General features: G+C 37.4%; 3 protein-coding genes across 13 annotated transcripts; 2 read left to right on the forward strand and 1 right to left on the reverse strand.

Annotated features, from left to right (window-relative positions):
- The first annotated feature begins 5,866 nt into the window (after positions 1–5,866).
- On the forward strand, positions 5,867–6,911 carry LOC113716231 (uncharacterized). The gene is made up of 3 exons (XM_027240526.2): positions 5,867–5,982; positions 6,156–6,202; positions 6,478–6,911. Exons 1-3 carry the CDS (start codon positions 5,898–5,900, stop codon positions 6,760–6,762), a joined length of 417 nt encoding a protein of 138 aa, XP_027096327.1. The 5' UTR covers positions 5,867–5,897; the 3' UTR covers positions 6,763–6,911.
- Positions 6,912–9,369: 2,458 nt separating this feature from the next.
- Positions 9,370–11,161, forward strand: LOC113715669 (UDP-glycosyltransferase 89A2-like). The gene has a single exon (XM_027239952.2). It carries the CDS (start codon positions 9,530–9,532, stop codon positions 10,952–10,954), a length of 1,425 nt encoding a protein of 474 aa, XP_027095753.1. The 5' UTR covers positions 9,370–9,529; the 3' UTR covers positions 10,955–11,161.
- A 102-nt stretch (positions 11,162–11,263) lies between these two features.
- Positions 11,264–16,220, reverse strand: LOC113715668 (uncharacterized). 11 transcript variants are annotated; one of them, XM_072070326.1, is made up of 5 exons: positions 15,670–16,220; positions 12,554–14,647; positions 12,308–12,410; positions 11,750–11,845; positions 11,264–11,658 (listed from the first exon to the last, which is right to left on the reverse strand). In XM_072070326.1, the coding sequence occupies exons 1-2, from the start codon at positions 16,112–16,114 to the stop codon at positions 12,594–12,596; spliced, it is 2,499 nt and encodes an 832-aa protein (XP_071926427.1). In that variant the 5' UTR covers positions 16,115–16,220; the 3' UTR covers positions 11,264–11,658; positions 11,750–11,845; positions 12,308–12,410; positions 12,554–12,593. The 11 variants fall into 11 exon arrangements, with proteins under 11 accessions (XP_071926427.1, XP_071926426.1, XP_027095746.2 ...); XM_072070325.1 differs by having other exon boundaries at positions 11,750–12,073; XM_027239945.2 differs by adding an exon at positions 12,026–12,073 and having other exon boundaries at positions 12,308–14,647; positions 15,670–16,219.
- Positions 16,221–17,417: the final 1,197 nt, after the last annotated feature.

Here is a 17,417-nt window from a genome sequence, read left to right on the forward strand (position 1 = left end):
ATTATAACAATGGGTTTGAGTTTTATTAATATTGTCAACAAAATGGCTACGAAAAATGAGTACGAATTTCGTCCAACATGGTAAGTTGTTTCTTCTACAATCTATACTGAAAATGTTTAAAAGGTAAGATGAGGGTTTGAAAATCAAAGTCAAAGGTAGATGTCACGAGTGCAGGACCATCTCTCGCTCTCTCTATCTCTGTTGGGCTCAATGTATCCAAAGTGGCAAAATTTTCGTTGAAATGGAATTTCTCATTTCACATGTTAGGCGTAGCTGGTGTATTCGGCGGCTCCCTATTCAGTGCCCATAACAAAGCCACGCGGATAGCAGGAAATTTCCAGCAAAGCCACCACCACTGAATGGCAAAAGACCAAACTGCCCCTCAAGCTCACACAAATCACGCTATAACCGGCCCATTTTCACTGTAGCTAAGCCAGCTGGCGCTTTTAGTATAGTAAAGATATATATATATATATATATTATTTTAATAATAAAATTACATATATATCCCTAATATTTTATTATATGTTAAGAAAAATTATTATTTTATATATTTTTTAAAAAATAAATAATTATATTTATTTTTTTTTTTAAATCGAGCTCGAGTTTTACATTGAGAGCTCGTCAAGTTCGAATTCGAATGAGTTTGGGAAAATTAAGTTGAGATCAAGACTCGTTTTAATTAAGTCAAAACTCGACTCGACTCGATTCATTTGCAGCCTCATATATGATACCAAAAAATCTTCACGGTGCATTTAAAAAAAATAAATAATTATATTTATTTTTTTTTAAATCGAGTTCGAGTTTTACATTGAGAGCTCGTCAAGTTCGAATTCAAATTCGAGTTTGGGAAAATTAAATTGAGATCAAGACTCGTTTTAATTAAGTCAAAACTCGACTCGACTCGATTCATTTGCAGCCTCATATATGATACCAAAAAATCTTCACGGTGCATTTCAAGATGGGCGGTGACTATGTTCGTTATGCCAGGTCCGATTCCGATATAAAATGGTGACGAATAATCGGACTCGCAATAACCAATCACAAGCCTGATAAGCGGACCAAATCAATTGAACTCAAATTGCAAACTCCCGCTTTTAGTATAGGTAGGTAGATAGATATATATATGTGAGACATGCCCGCAAGTTTTTTAATCCATTTTTTTAAATATATCTTTAGAGATCAAGATCTAATGGTTCAAAGAATATCAAGTGTTGGGAGTGGGACAATAAACTTTAAATATGGGGACAAACTGATAAAATTATGGATATACATTATAAATTTCAGTGGGGTCAATAGCTCCCACTGCCTCCAACTATCTTCGGATTGAGAGCTAGGCTATATAAATGTCTACAGAAGAACCGAGCAACAATCAAGTATACTCAATGCAAATCCTAAAGCCACCAATATGTTGACACTTCTTTTGTTGAAGAAAAGAAGCAGTTCTTTCTCTTGTCGCTCACACCACTGAATGACAAAAGCCACCACCACTGTATCACAACAGACCAAACTGCCCCTCAAGCTCACAGAAATCACGGTATAACCTGCCCATTTTCACTGTAGCAACTCTAACTCGCACCTTTAGTATAGTAAAGATAAGTCATGACTCATAATTTTATAAGTCACGACAGATTTGCACACATGATTCACGCTTTATAATTTCAGGAAATTTGACTAATACAGTTTGATTAGTGTTTTTTTGGAGCTAATTGTTGTTTTGACTTTACAAACATTTGCTCTCGAATGAAGAATTGCAGGGGCCCACGCTGGAATAGTTAGGCTGGTTACCACTTGGGATCTTTACCAACATCTTTGGTTCGAGTTTCAGTTGTTATCGTTTCAGGCATCGATCTGATTCATTCTATTTGAACACTGCGGAATTAGTCGGGTATAAACTTGGATACCTATGGTGTTGAAAAAAAAAACATTGCAGGGCTATTGGGGTGTTAATTTATCAGCATTATTTTGGAATTCGGATTCTTCGCACTAAGGGTCTGTTTGATAACATAAAAAAGTGCTGAATTTGAATTTTTTCAGACATTCAGATGTTTTAAGTGTTTGATAAATGAAAATCTATTTGCTGAACTTGTTAAGCAGTGCTGAACCTATATGTATTTTTTTCAGCACAAGAATCCTAACTGAATACTTAATTCTGATAAGAATCAATCGAATTACTTCAGTTACCTTATCTTATCTATCAAATCTACCATTGTTTGTTGATTATGTTCAAAATTCTTATCTAATTAAACAATATAGTATTCTCTATCTAATGATTTTTAGTTTCTCTTTTCTCCCTTTTTAATCACTTTCACAGATTCTCCACACTCCTCGTATAATATATTTCATATTTTATATTAATTTGATTTAAAAATAAATATTGTCATTTTCATACCTAACAATTTTAAACTAATTAAATGATAGATTCTATTTCTTTTTTGAATGAAAGGATATAAGGGCAAAATTGTCAAATTAAATTTATTAAGCATTCAGTTATAAATATTTATCAAACAGTATAAATAGATTTAGTATTAAAATTCAGACATTCATATAGGGGTATGCATCGAATTCGAAAGCAGTAATTCGGAAGTTTGAAATCGAAAATTTTCGAAATTTTGGCCTTAATTTTCCCGACCGAATTCAATTTTGATATGGCTAATGCCGATTTCGAATTCGCTACCGAATTTAATTCGGAATTCGATGAATTCTGAATTCACCGAATTCATTTTTTTTTTTGGCCCTTTCCTCTCTTGTTCAAAAACGGAAAACCTGTTCAAAGTGAATGCACAAGTAAAAACAAGTCGATCAAAGAGCCCAGAAAACCCAAACTCGATCAAAAATAAAAAATCTTTCCTGCAAAAGTTCATACTGTAGCTTGCAACAACAATCAGTCACCGGCTTGAATTATATTATGTGCACTACAGTGTACCCAGTTTTCAATGTACTATTTAACACCATAAGCCAACAAATTGCATAAAATATGGAATGTTCATCTCTAATAAAAACCGCTGAAACAAAAATCATAACCAAAGATCCAACCAAAAATCATAACCAGAACCTATACCGCGTGCTTGGAAGCTGCTTGATGAAATGCCTAAGAAAAATAAACTAGAAATATAGATGAAAAAGGTGAGTAAAATCACTGGCGTACCTCATAATGTCCTCTTCAAGTGAAGGCTGATGATGGCTTGAAGATGAAGAGTGAAAATGGCGTAAAGATGTCCGATGATCTTGAATATGAAGGCTAATGGTGTCTGTCTCTGTCGGGCTTGAAGAACTGGTGAGAAAGATGAAGGTGTGATGCTAAGGACAGTGGAAATCTCTGAGGTAGTGAGGTGAAAGAGGCGATGGATGCGGTGAGTGAGAGAGGCAGTGAAATTGTGAAAGAGAGGGAGAGAGAGCAAGCTGAGTTGGTGAATCAAGCGGCGGAGACAGAGGAAGGAATGAGAGACTCTAAGAAATGAGGCGGTGAAAGCTCAAGGTGAGTTAAGAGATTAGGGCTTTTGACATCTGATAGGGAAGCAGACAGAAGCTACTTGTTATATTAAAAACTATTATATTATAATTATATTTAAATATTATTATTAGAAATTGAAATCGAATTTCCTAATTTGAATTCCTATTTCGAAATCGATAATTCCGATTTCAAAATTTTTGTTTTCAAATTTGACCCGATTTCGACCAATTCGAAACGGAATTACCGATTTCAGTTCCGAATTACCGAAATTTCGAATTCGAAATTCCGAATTTAATTCGAAATCAGTTCCGTAATCGAAATTTTTCGAGTTTGCACACCCTTACATTCATATATTTTTTTCAGTGCTTAAAATTCAGCAAATTAACTGTTTCAGTATTCATATTTCAGAATTCAGACTTTAGAATTCAGATTCAGTTTTATCAAACGGAACCTAAGCCTAACTACACAAGGCCAAGGCCAGTTTTTGTGGATTCCTTGAGTGCCAAGACGTGTATGCATGATACAACCGTTAATTTTCAATGCAAATCTGCGGAAGCCAATGCACATTATAGAGTTTTAGTGCACTTACTTGTTAATGTCGCTTTTGCAGCTCAAACCAAAAGCAATAGAGCGTCTTCTTATCCCTCAGAGACCTGCAAATTAAGGTTGTTTAAAAGTTGTCCACCAAGCTACAAGAAGATTTTCACAGGAGCTCCAAAATTAGGAAAACTTACTCGGAAAATTATAAAAGAAACATGCTGGTTCAGGTCCCTGAGATGCGTACCACATTTGCATAATTAGATGAAGGATTTAGCGAAAAGGAGGAAAATTAAAAACTTGCCGATCTTAACAGATTGGTATGAAGTTTTTACAGGTTCATGAAAACGTATGAACGTGAGGAAAAGGTCGGCCTCTTAGTTTATTGCTTATTTTGTCGACAATTAATATCATGAGTATGGATTTTCTGGCTTGTTAATTAATTAATACCAATGTGGGAGTGCATGGAAGTGTCCAACTTTCATGTTCTCAGCCAAGCTACAAAAAGATTATTGCAGAAACTCCCAAAAAAACAAAGAAAAGTTCTTGGAAAACTAAAGAGATCGCCATTTAAATTCACACTCCAACGTGCACAATTTTTGCACAATGAAAAGAACAGATTCTTACGAAGTGATTCGTATCTCAACCAGAAGTTTGCAGCTAGGTTCTTGAATTTTAATGCAAAAAAAAAAAAACTTGTGAAGGTCCGCCTTTTGTTTGTTTATTCACATATGTATCTTCTTGTTTGTCGCTGCCAACGTGGGAGGTCCAAGAAGTGTCCACCATGAATGGTGATAAGGAGAGTAGAGCACATAGGAAAGCTAAGTTGAAGGCACTAGCATGGAAATGAGTAGAGACCTCGATTGGCAGATGCATGGGGCAGACAAGCGCGAAACACTACTTATATCTTCGTCTTCAGTCCCAAGCAATGGGGCGGAGTTTCCATTTCCCAATCCCATCATCAACCAGTTTTCACTTCATTTTGGACCACTGCAAAACCACAGTAATCAAATAAATCTGCGGCCCATATGCAAACCATCTCTGTGTGTTCAACCAAAAAATGGTTGCGAAGAAAGAAATTGCACCAAATCGTTCATCAAATCCGATTAAATGGTGTCCGAGATGGTCAAGACTGGTACTCACACTAAAGTTTAGAAAAATGGTCTAACGAGTCTTTTTAGTGCACTAGCTAAGAGGGCTGTCAAGTGTTAGCTTTTGAAAAAATTTTGAGTAAAATAGGGAACATATCTAAGCATAAAGTGGGACAATAAATATAAGTTTGTCTACTCTCCGGAAAGATCTGTGTTGTGGCCATCGATTATAAAATCTAATTTTGAAAGAGCTCCAAGAAAATATTGATCTTATTCTTAAAAAAAAGGTAATTAAGCATTATATTAGTGATTTATTAGATTACTAAGTTAATTAGTTTACCCTGACTCTCAACTTTGAAGTGAAGAAACATCCATTTAGTCCATTTAGTCCAACGTACTAGTGTAATATGACAATGTGTTGTAGAATTTAGAGTCACCATTTCCAATTGGAGGAGAAGTGCTGAGAACCTTTTTGAATCTCTGGCAACTAAATTGTATGGAGATCCTAGAACTGGGAGCCTAACTGACACATGGATCATCACAGAGTTACATGTATAGCACATTTTATGAGGAAAAGTTCCTTTTCTTTATTTTCAGCTAACTGATCATGGCCAATTAAATTAACATCTTTACAACACAAAAGAAGCATAGTATTTTGTAAAATCTAGGGATTGTGGAAGTTTGAAAACTTTTGGACCATATCTTTGACTTGTTCTCATTCCTTATAAAGCTCATGCTCGAAGCTTGTGCTCCACTTCCTTAATTTATACGTACGCTTGAACGAGGGACATACACTCAACAGAAGAAATCAAGAGATGCTGGTATCTGTAAAGGTCACACTTCTGCTACTAATTTTAGTGCTGTCTGAAGGAAAGCTCTCAAATGCATATTCCCCGGAAGGTGATTTTTTCTCTTTATATATATACAATTCTTGCCATCCATCTCTCTTTTTAGATTTTGTAGTCCTTTATGTAAAAAGAAAATCAGGAAAGGGACGTTAATGAATGTACAATATCCTTTTCGTTTATAAATCCACAAATGTAATTCTTTTGTTCCCATGATTTAATTTGTAGGTCCAAAAATGGCAGCTGGAGGATGCAATGCAGCTTCAATTGGAGAGGTTGGTAAAATTGTTTACAAACTTGTACTGGACGTTATAGTAGAATCTATTCTTCATCATCTTCAACAGTCAAAATAAGAGGAGTAGCCAAGAAATTCTGAAGTATTTACTCTCACAATGCCAGTCGATGCATGCTACGCATTATATGTTGCAGAAAAATTCACAATTTGCGTCCCAATGCTAAAATGATCCTACTCTATCATATACACATGTTTTCTTAAATTTTGGCCTTCGCCACTAGTAATAGCCTGATACTAGTGCTTTTTGCTTTATAGCCATTAGCAGCAGATGGTTCGCAGAATCGAAGTGGTTTGAGAAAATCTGCTTTGGGAGGACGCAAAATCAGGCTAGAGAAGGTGAATGGATGTGGCCAATATCAAGAAACTCGTGTAACATCATCAAGGGCAAGTGTTGAAGAGCAAAGGCAGATGTCTGTCAACGTTGTCAAAGGTAAGCTAAGGATGAGAAGCCTCCTCTCGGAAAAGAAGAAGTTGGGTGGATTTGGAGCTTTCACTGCTGATTATAGGGGACCGATGCACCATCCTCCTAGAAACAACTGAGCATTCTAAGGAAGATGTCCACTTAATCTTGACCTTTTTACGGTTAACAGACAAAAAATGTATCCATCATTTTTGTTTTCTGCAGTAACTTTCTTTTTGCCATTAGTGAGTGATTTAGCTACTATTAATGAATTACCTTTCTGATGTTCTTTTCGTTTTCCAGATTTTTGTCAGTTCATCAACCTTTGTCTAGCAGACTTCTGTTTAGCTGCTTTTCTTAACAACAAATTTAATTTGTTTCATCCTTGAAACAGAATTGGTTAGCTATAAAAGGCGCCCACGTTTCTCTTTGTTCTTCTTCTTCTTCTTCTTCTTCTTCTAATCTTTGTCTCAATATTTAAGTACAGTTCAATTCAACTTTTTTACTTCTTTTTTTTGGGGTTTTTTGAAGGGGTATGTTTCAAAATTAGTTTTTGGAGGAAATTTTGTAGGCAAAACAAAACATTAAAAAGAGTATCATCATATCATAGATGTTGTTGCAAGAGTACCCTTACAAGTTAATCAGTTTTCATAACAAAATACTACTTTTCTTCTGTGATCCAATTTACTAAATTAATTAATAGTTGTTGAAAGCATCAACATCAACCCGAGTTTCCATATAATTTTGCTGCTATTTAATATCACTATAGCAACGTATATTCTTGAAGCATCTGAGCGTATACCTATGAATAATTGGCCTATTGTTTACACTTCATTTGGATTGGAATGCGACATTGTTAAAAAAAATTGACAATAAAGATACGTTGTTGGTGTAGATTTATATCTTAAAACTAAAGTTTCTACTCGAGAAAAAAGAAAGGGTGAATGACGAGAATGGTCTCTAAACTATTTAAAATGACATGCTGTTGTTAGCGAGCCTTTTCTTTTTCTTTTTTTTTTTACCAGAAAAGTTACTTAACTCCTTAAAATAAGGGGCCTGTTTGGAAGTTGAGTTTTTTGGGTGTATGTCTAAAATTTACTGTAGATTACTGTAGAAGTTGTAAGAAAAATTTTTAGGATGAAAAACTTTTTTCTTTTTCTTTTTCTTTTTCCTTTTCTCTTTCTTTCTTTCTTTCTTTCTTTCTTTCTTTCCCCTCCCCCGGCACCTCTACCTCTAACCGGCAAAAACCAGCAGCCATGGAAATTTTTTTCCCTCTTTTTCTCTCCCCCTCTTCTCCCTCTCCCTCTCCCTCTGTCCCTCTCCTCCCCCATCCCGTCACCGTCAGCAGCCATGAGAACTTGCAGCCATGGATTTTTTCCTTTTGCTTTTTCTCTCCCCACTTTCCTCCCCCTTTCCCGCCACCCTGCCCCTCCCCACAGCCATGGATCTGGTCACCGGACGCATGCCATGGGAAAATTTTCTGGCCCTTTCTCTTCCCCTCCTCCCTCTCCCTCTTTCCTTCTCCTCTCCCCTCCCCCTCGCACTCCGACGCCAGAGGAAGATGATCGCAATGGAAAAATAGATAATCAATGTTTATTCGCCCGAATTATGAACATGATCTCATCGAGCTTTCTTGATTTTGCCGTCCACATCATCATCTTGAATCAGTGGAGGGAACATTGACTCAACCTCTGAGGACAGATCAAGATGAAGGGCTCGACGTGTTGCTGTTGGAGAACCTTTTCTTTTTATGGATGCTGGGTTTGATTTTTGTGTGGTTTTCTTGGGAGCCGATGGGCATTGTGTGATCACTGGGATTTTGTGACTGGGGGACGTTGGAGCTCTGAAACCCTCATCGTCATCTGCTACCTCCACCGTTGATGCCCCTACTGAAATCAAACGCAAAGGGGGAGGGAGAGGATGACGGGGGAGAGAGAGGGGAAGAGGGGAGGGGAGGAGAGGGTCAGAAAATTAAAATTTTTTGAGTTGACCGGCGCCGGTGGAGGTGGTGGTTGGAGTGGTGGGTTGGTTAAAATTTTTTTGTGTATTAGATTTTTTGTTCAAAAGTTTTTGAAATATTTTTGAGGTGGGTAGGTTAAAAACTTTGATAAGTTTTTTGGGGTTCCTGTAGCAAAAGTTGTTAAAAAACTAGTATTATATAAACTTTCTAAAAACTTGGGGTTCCAAACAGGCCCAAGGTTTTTAGATCATTTTGTACTAAATCAACCAAAAATGACCTACAATTGAGGCAATTTTTGCCGCTCAAAATCTATAATAACAAGTCAAATGTACTTCTTTTCAATTCATTTACCGACTAAATTAGACCATATGATACAAAATGCCCATTTTAAAAAATTGAGTAACCTTTTTGACCAAAAAAAAAAATTTATTGGAGGACCATACCATGCCACTTTAGATAGTATTTTGATAACTATTTTCGCCATTTATTTAAAAAGAAAAAAAAAAGGAATTTCCAAGACCAAAATGACACGCTGACTTGACTTTGCAGTATTGCACATAACAAATTCCACCATGATTGATTGATTATTGTCTTCTACGAATTCCACCAGCTCGGTGGAGGGGAGGCAAGGTCATAAAAAATGAGATATTTAAGTGATTTGCTTCAAAAAATTTAAGTGAACGAGTTGTGTTTCAGTTATTCCTCAGTCTCCTTAATTTTTTTTTAATATAGAATGGATTAAGCTATATCATCTCCAACAAAAAAAAAAAAAATCCACCAGATTTCTGCAATAATGCATCCCACTATCCCAGGTTCCCCCGTACAACTGCCAAAGCAAATAATGCATTCATTTCCTCTTTCCTGTCTATCCCTCACTTCAGAGTCTTTCGTCTCCAATTTCTTCTCAAACTCTTCCCCCACTAGCCTTAAGGTGGCCTACCCAAACCATGTCCACAATCTCTGCAAATGGCGTCCATGTTCTAGTCTTCCCCTACCCAGCTCAAGGTCATATCCTCTCAATGCTAGATTTCACCCATCAACTAGCCCTCCGTGGATTGACCATTACCATTTTGGTTACACCCAAAAACCTCCCAATCTTGAACCCACTTCTCTCAACTCATCCTTCAATCCAAACGCTAGTCTTTCCATTCCCACCCCACCCCTCAATCCCGTCTGGGGTAGAAAATGTCAGGGACATAGGAAATCATGGGAATATACCAATAATCAGTGCACTTTCCAAACTCCATGACCAAATCATCCAGTGGTTTAAGTCCCACCCCAGCCCTCCTGTGGTCCTCATCTCTGATTTCTTCCTTGGCTGGACTGAAAATTTAGCCCATCAAATTGGGATTCCTAGAATTGTTTTTTACCCATGTGGGGCATTTTCTATGGCGGTTGTGCGACATCTGTGGCTTAATTTTGAGTCTATTACTAGTTCTGTGGGTGTGGTAAATTTTTCGGATTTACCCAGGTCTCCTAGTTTTGTCTGGCACCATCTTCCTTCGGTTTTCCGACGATGTAGGGATAATTCCTCGGATCAGGATTCTTTGGTTGTAAGGTGGTCTATTGCTGCAAATAGTAAGAGTTGGGGAGCTGTTTTTAATACTTTTGATGCGTTAGAGGGTGAATATTTGGAATGGTGGAAGAAGAAAATGGGCCATGGGCGCGTTTTTGCAATTGGGCCGCTGAATTTGATTGGTGTCCCTGAGAAGGTGGGCCGGGGAGATGTGTATCTGCAGTCGGCTGATGGGCGTAGTAGCAGCTTGCAATGGCTTGATGGTTGGCCTGATGGGTCAGTTCTTTATGTTTGTTTTGGGAGCCAGAAGTTTCTCAAGAAGGCCCAGATGGAGGCTTTGGCAATTGGGCTTGAAGGCAGCGGAGTGCGTTTCATTTGGGTTGTTAAGCAGTTAACAGCTCAACAAGTAGACGAGGGATATGGCTCGGTTCCTGATGGCTTCGAGGATCGGGTCTCCGGGAGAGGGCTAGTTGTGAAAGGTTGGGCTCCACAGGTAGCTATATTGAATCATCGAGCCGTAGGTGGGTTCTTGTGTCATTGTGGTGGGAACGCGATGTTGGAAGCAATAGAGGCCGGAGTAATGATATTGGGCTGGCCTATGGAAGCTGACCAGTATATGAACGAAAGATTGTTAGTTGACTACATTGGAGCTGGGGTTCGAGTTTGCGAGGGTCCTGAGACAGTACCCGATCCAACTGCTTTAGCTAAAACGATTGGCGAGTCCATGAGGGGGGACACAATTCGGATGGAAATGGCAAAGCAGTTGAGAAATAAGGCCTTCGAAGCTGTTAATGTTGGTGGGACTTCTACGAAAGATATTGATGGGCTCTTGAGGGAACTGGCCCAATTGAAGTGAGGGGATGAAGAATGGAATGGCGAGGTACACTGTTTAATCAATTTGCTTCCAAGTTCCCACTAAGATCCAGTGCCAATCAGCCACTCTTTTCTTATGGTGTTGCTGCGAGTTGTATCTTAAAATCGTTTTTAAAATTTCAGACGATCTAATATGTACTTGTAATGAAAGTTAATTTGATTGTATGAAAAATCTTTCAAGTTGACAACATAGGTAAGATAATGAACCAGACATGCAAGCACATACTACTGGTAGGCCTGAATGGCATAGCCACTGATCATTGTGGAGCTGCTTAAATTTTGACCATATGTGTTTCAGGGCAAAAGGGATCAATCTTATATACATAATACATGACGGTGTATACACTAAAAGGCATTGCCATATGTGCAAAAATTGAAGTTCGAATTCGAAATTAAAATTTGGTGGCATGCATCTACTCGCTAGTGTACAGAGTAGCAGCAATGAGTACAAGATTAATCCGACAGTAAATAGTTTTCTTGACGCATGAACATTCTGCGAGATCTGCACGATTGACAACCAAAATAGTCACACACAAACACTGGATTCCACTCTCCACCAGCCAATGAAAATGCACTGTTCATATGCTAATGCTGCGATAACGCATGCGTTATAAACAATCACTTCGCCAGAAACAACACGAGAAATAGTTTCTTGCTGCACCTGAACATAGACAGGAAGACAAGCACCTGAACATAGACAAGAAAACAAGCATGAGATAAGTTGCCCGGAACTGACTCCTCAGCACAAAAAGTATAATATCAGAATACTGAATCTGACCTTTGTGCCAAGAAAGATTCGGTGAAGTTTCCTTCAAGACCAACTTTAACATGATGCAAAAGGCCAACTGGTCTAATTTTCAAATCCTCCAGGCTCCTGGACATTATGTGCAGAATGTCATTACTACAATGAGAACAGAGCGATCACCACAATCACAAACATGAGCAGTGTTATCAATGACTTCGCAAACAGGAAAGACCAGGTACAAATAACAAGAGGAAAAGAACTTATGCAGCCACACATAAGTAGGTGACGTAGAAAGCAACTGATGTTTACCTTATGCCATGTCAAAAAGATGAAACGTACTAACTTGAGAACAGAGGACTACCATAAATATCCATGTAAATGTTCCGGCACCGAAAAAGAGGGGAAGGAAGAAATCAGTAAGTGTTCAACAAAGAAACAGCCTATGATTCTCAAGGGAATCAAATTAATTTTCAAAAAAATAAAACTGTATACCTCCTAAAAAAGAAAGAGCACTACAAAAATGTTAGTATCTAGTTATCCAAACTGATTGTATCAAGCAACAAACATCAAGAAACACATGAGCAAACGTACTTGCATTTAGTAAAAACACATGAAGAGTCTGCCGACAAAAGAATTTGTCTTTGCTAGTTTGCCACCACCGGCACCCAACCACAGGTTGGCAGTGAATGTTCACCTGTAATCATATAAGGGAACATATGGAAAAAGGTCATTTTCTTCTTTTCCTTCTTAAAATACTGATTTTCTTTCTATTTTGTTCGGGGAAGGCAGGTGCAGATGCCAAGTCCTTAGCAAAAATTTCACGGGGCAGAACCTCACCCTTGTGAACAATGAACTTAATCACCCATCTCTCACGGGTTCAACCACGATCGAAGCCACATTTGACCATTAAAGCTAATAACTGAACCATCATATCTTTATCATGAATTCGGTATAAATTATTGCGCAACACTGAGCAAATTTGTTGATCAAGGGCAATGCCACACTGCAAGATCAGACGAAGGAAGGCTTTTGCATCACTCATCAGATGTCTTTTGCAAAGTCTATTGACCACAGCACTACAATCTCTGACTGAGACCTGATAACCCATTTCTACCATTTGATGGAACAGCACTATTGCTTTATGTACATTACCTTTTGCACAAAGTGCTTTTATCAATGTGGTATAAGCAACCTTTGTCAGTCTGACTTTTTGATCTTGAAGAGAAGCCAACAGCTTTTCGGCATCCTTCAAGTTCCCACGTACACACAAACCATTAATGAGAATATTATATGTGACATGATTAGGCTGAAGATTGCGCAGCAACATTTCATCATGTAACTGGAATGCTCTTTTCATATCCTGGGTTTTACATAAGCTCTGAATGATGATGTTGTATGATATTTCATCAGGAGAGACTCCCTTAGCAAACATGTCCTGGAGTACTCCAACAGCTTCTTTCACCTTTCTTTGTCTGCAGAGCCCTTTTATGACCACTGTATAAGTAACATGAGTAGGCTCTATGGCCCTTGCTTCCATTTCCTTAAGCAATTTAAACATAGCTTGCATATCCCGTTCCTCACAGAATGCATTCATAAGAGTGGTGTAAGTTACAGCACTTGGCACCAAACCATGACTCTCAATAGCATTCAACCAGATTCGAGCATCAGCTAGTCGTCTAGATTTGCAGAAACCATATATTACAGAATTGAATGTGACAACAGTTGGTGTAATTCCTTTCTCCAAGATCATACGATAAAGCTGGATAGCCTCATCCATATAACCTACTTTTGCATAACTATATAACATAATGTTACACAAACCAATATCCTCCAATAAGTCACAATGCATCAGGGTGTCAAAGTATCTCCTTGCCTCCTTTATGGTCCCTTTCTCAGACAGAGCTAACAGAATGGATCGCTGAGTGAAAAGGTTTGGCATGACTCTCTCCAAACACATCTCCTTGTATAAATGAATAGCGTGGTGAAGCCGACCTTGCTTGCATAGGCCATGAATGAGAATAGAATAAATCACAACATCTGCTTCTAGACCAATAGTTTTCATCTCATCAAATAAAGACAGAGCTTCATTAACATTTCCCCTCTTACACAGGCAGCTAATCATAACACCATATGAGATATTGGTTAACTGCATACCCCGTGAAAGCATCTCTTCTCTCAACTTGAAACATTCTTTAATATTGCCTGTCTGGCAATGCCCACAAATCAGTATAGTGTATGTGATAAGATTCGGATTTAATCCTTTATACAGCATTAAACTAATAACTTTCCATGCCCCACTCATCAACCCAAGGAGACTAAAACCTTTTGCAAGAGTGTTATAAGTCACTATATCAGGCTCCAATCCATGCTTCTCCATGTCACTTGTAAACTCTAGTGCTTCCTCCATAGAACCCGCTATACATAATCCATTAATAAGTATATTGTAACTGTAGGTGTCAGGAAGTAAACCGCATTTATGCATGATACAAAAGAATGACTTTGCCACATTCACAAAACCCAATTTACAGAAACCTGTCATGAGATTGTTCAACCAAACTATACGAGGCCCAGATTCTTCCTTTTCTGCTTCTTGCATAAATGCAACTGCTTCTTCAACCAAGGACTGTCTGCACAGACCATCTATAATAATGGAATTTGTATAGCTACTAGGACGAATCCCACTGGCTTTTATCACATCATTCATGTCCCACATTACATCAGTGAGCCTCAAATTGTACAATAAACCATTTAATGTCATGATGGAAGCCTGAACATTCAAATCCTTCATCTTGAAAAGGACAAAGAGTGCATCATGCACCATCCCAGATCTGGAGTAAGCAAAAGCCAGCATATCCCAAACCGTATGACTGAAATCTGATTCCCTGAAGCCATTGGAAAGCAGCTCACAAAGTGAAGGTGCAGAGCCAGAGCCTAACGGAAATCACAAGAACTCTATATAAACAGAAAATGAAAAATGTAAAGAGATATTCTAGCTTTCACAGCTGATATCAATATTGAAATATTCAGTTCTGAGATGTCAACTAGAGATTCCTAAAAGCACACATAAAATAGCTCCACTACAACACAACAAATAATCCGACCAGAAATGGAAGGACAGACAATCTGTTAGAGTGAACTCCATGTTTTTATGACATTATGATTTAATGTTTTCAGCTACCCCAAGTGTTGAGAGACGATAGTGGAGGGGAGAAGAAGGATGTTACTTACATAGAGCTCTATCCACAAATGCTTTTCAATTCCACTTTCAATTAAATGTGAATGAATCTGAAGTTCCATGAATGTAGAATGTTTATCTCCTAACACGCAAACTACTTAGCAACAACTTTTTACTGCTAAGATAATCATGGCTAAGCAATCTTGGGAGCTAAACTTTGTTTAACAAGTTACTTTTGCTTCAAAAATTATCTAGAACTAACTTTTCACAACAAAATGGCTGTAAATAGTATTAAACATCCCAAGAAATATAATACGGATTTGCTTATTGCAAAGATTTTTAACTTTAAAGCCATTCAATATTTTTGCATCTAAAAACGCACAATATAAGCATGCATGTGCCCCAACTCCATTTTGACTTAACCCAACTGCTTATCAATCTATCCTTTTTTATTATTTCTAGAGATATTCAAAATCTTATTCACTAATCATACTAGAAATTTTCAAAGCCAAAAGCCAATTTAACCCTGATTTTTTCTGCTTCATAAAGTCAAAATATCAACTTTATCACTTCATTAACAACAACATATCCAAAAAAGCACCACCTAATCTGAAATCCTCCACCATTTACATAATTCAATAGGACAGTAACTAAAAATCACTGCATTCAGCTAATACAATTACCACAGATTCTGATAAAAGCGCGTCTACCACGCAAATGTTTTTCCCAATTTACAGCAATGCATTAAGAAAAATGAATTGCATGGTTGTAATTGTACCTTCTAGGTGAACCATTTGCAGCAAATGTAACTTCAAGGCTCTGAACCTTTCTTTTCTGGCCAAAACATGAGCAATAGAAATACAAGAATCTCTTGAATGCTTAAAATCATATTCGTTCTTCAACAGGAAAAAGAAATCCAGAGCAGTTTCCGGGTACTTAATTCTCAATTTCTCAAGAATCCCATCAACTTCCGGTGCAGATAAGCCCGAGATTAAGGTATTAAATTCTGGGTCACGGCCAAGACGTTTAGCAAAACCCCTTTTGTCCCCGCAATTAAAGTTAATGAGGCGGGTGAAAATTGCTGAAGAGACGTCGTTTGGCGGGACTTCAAGATGGTTAACAGCTGCCAAGGTGGCGTAGGAGAATATAGGTCTGAAGAAGAAGAGGGAGGTAAGGGAATACTTTGGTGGCTTTTTGGAAAACTTGAGAATTAAGCGATGCATTTAGGGGCTGGAATGGAGCATCCTGGGAAGAGGAGAAAGAGGAGGGGTGACGGGGGTTTTAGAAGGCAAGAAAGAGGGAGCACTTAGGGGAGTTTCATTTGCTAGGGTTTAAGGAAAAAGTTATTGATTTTTTTTTTTTTTTTTTTTGCTCGGTTCATTTTTCTGCAAATTATTTTGAAGGACTTTTTCATTTAACCCCCCCCTACGTACTTATTTAGGAAGAGTCCCTTAAATATGTTCAATTTTTGCTCACATGAGAGAAAAATATGTATTTTACCAAGCCAAAGTCGTAATGAAATCTAAAATACTTACATGTGTGTGCATATATGTGTACAACAATATGAAGTGATTTGATTTGTTTAGTGATTGATATATTTATATATAAATTGGCCATGACATATCACATTTAAAAAAAGTAATTTATTATTTTTTGGATTTATAAGATTTGAAAGCACATGTATATGAGTGAAAAGGGTTTGGCATTGAAGAGTAAGGTCTACATTTGGCATTTATAGATAGTTGTTGAACTTCATATTGAAAGTAAACTACCTAGACCTTTTTCATGGTGAAATTGAATTTTTTTTTTGTCAAAGGAATTTTGCTTTTGAGAACTTGCTTTGGAATTAAAATTTTGTAAACTTGAACTTCATCTAGCGCTATAGGAGTTGCACAAGAACAAGATTCATGAAGTATTCGGAAGAAAACATGTCATACCAACCTACAAAACTACACTCCCAAAACTTGTTTGAATACATTAGATTAATTCCATTTCCTAATGATCAAGCTTAAAAGAATAATGTGGTTTTATACCAATAGGTATCTATTTTATTCACATATGTATCACACATACAAAGAACTAACTCTCCCATAGATTATGTATTGAGTAAATGGCCAAAAAATTCATCAAACTATTTAAAATTGCGTCGGTTGCTCACTTAACTTTTTTTCCTTTGGTCAAAAAGGTCACCAATCTCTTTAAAACGGACCTTCCAAACCACTCCGACAACTTCAGCTCCTTTGGTAACTGGATGACTGGCTTATATTGTAGGTTTTTAGCGAAAAATATCAAAAAATAATTGGAGTCAATTAGATTATATATATATATATTTCGTTCCACATGAGTTCAAAATTGTAGGCTCAAGGGATTCACGCATGATGTTAATAGGACGTCAAAAGTTGCAATTTATTTGGTGAACCGTACTTAATTAAGCTCGGATGTATTGTCAGCAACATTTCTTTTTATACGTTGGGCTGGATTTTCAGCAACTAATTAAGGTATGAACATCCTTTTCCCATGAATGAG

The sequence above is a fragment of the Coffea arabica genome, chromosome 11c, assembly GCF_036785885.1.
Source record: "Coffea arabica cultivar ET-39 chromosome 11c, Coffea Arabica ET-39 HiFi, whole genome shotgun sequence".
Classification (NCBI taxonomy): Eukaryota; Viridiplantae; Streptophyta; class Magnoliopsida; order Gentianales; family Rubiaceae; genus Coffea; species Coffea arabica.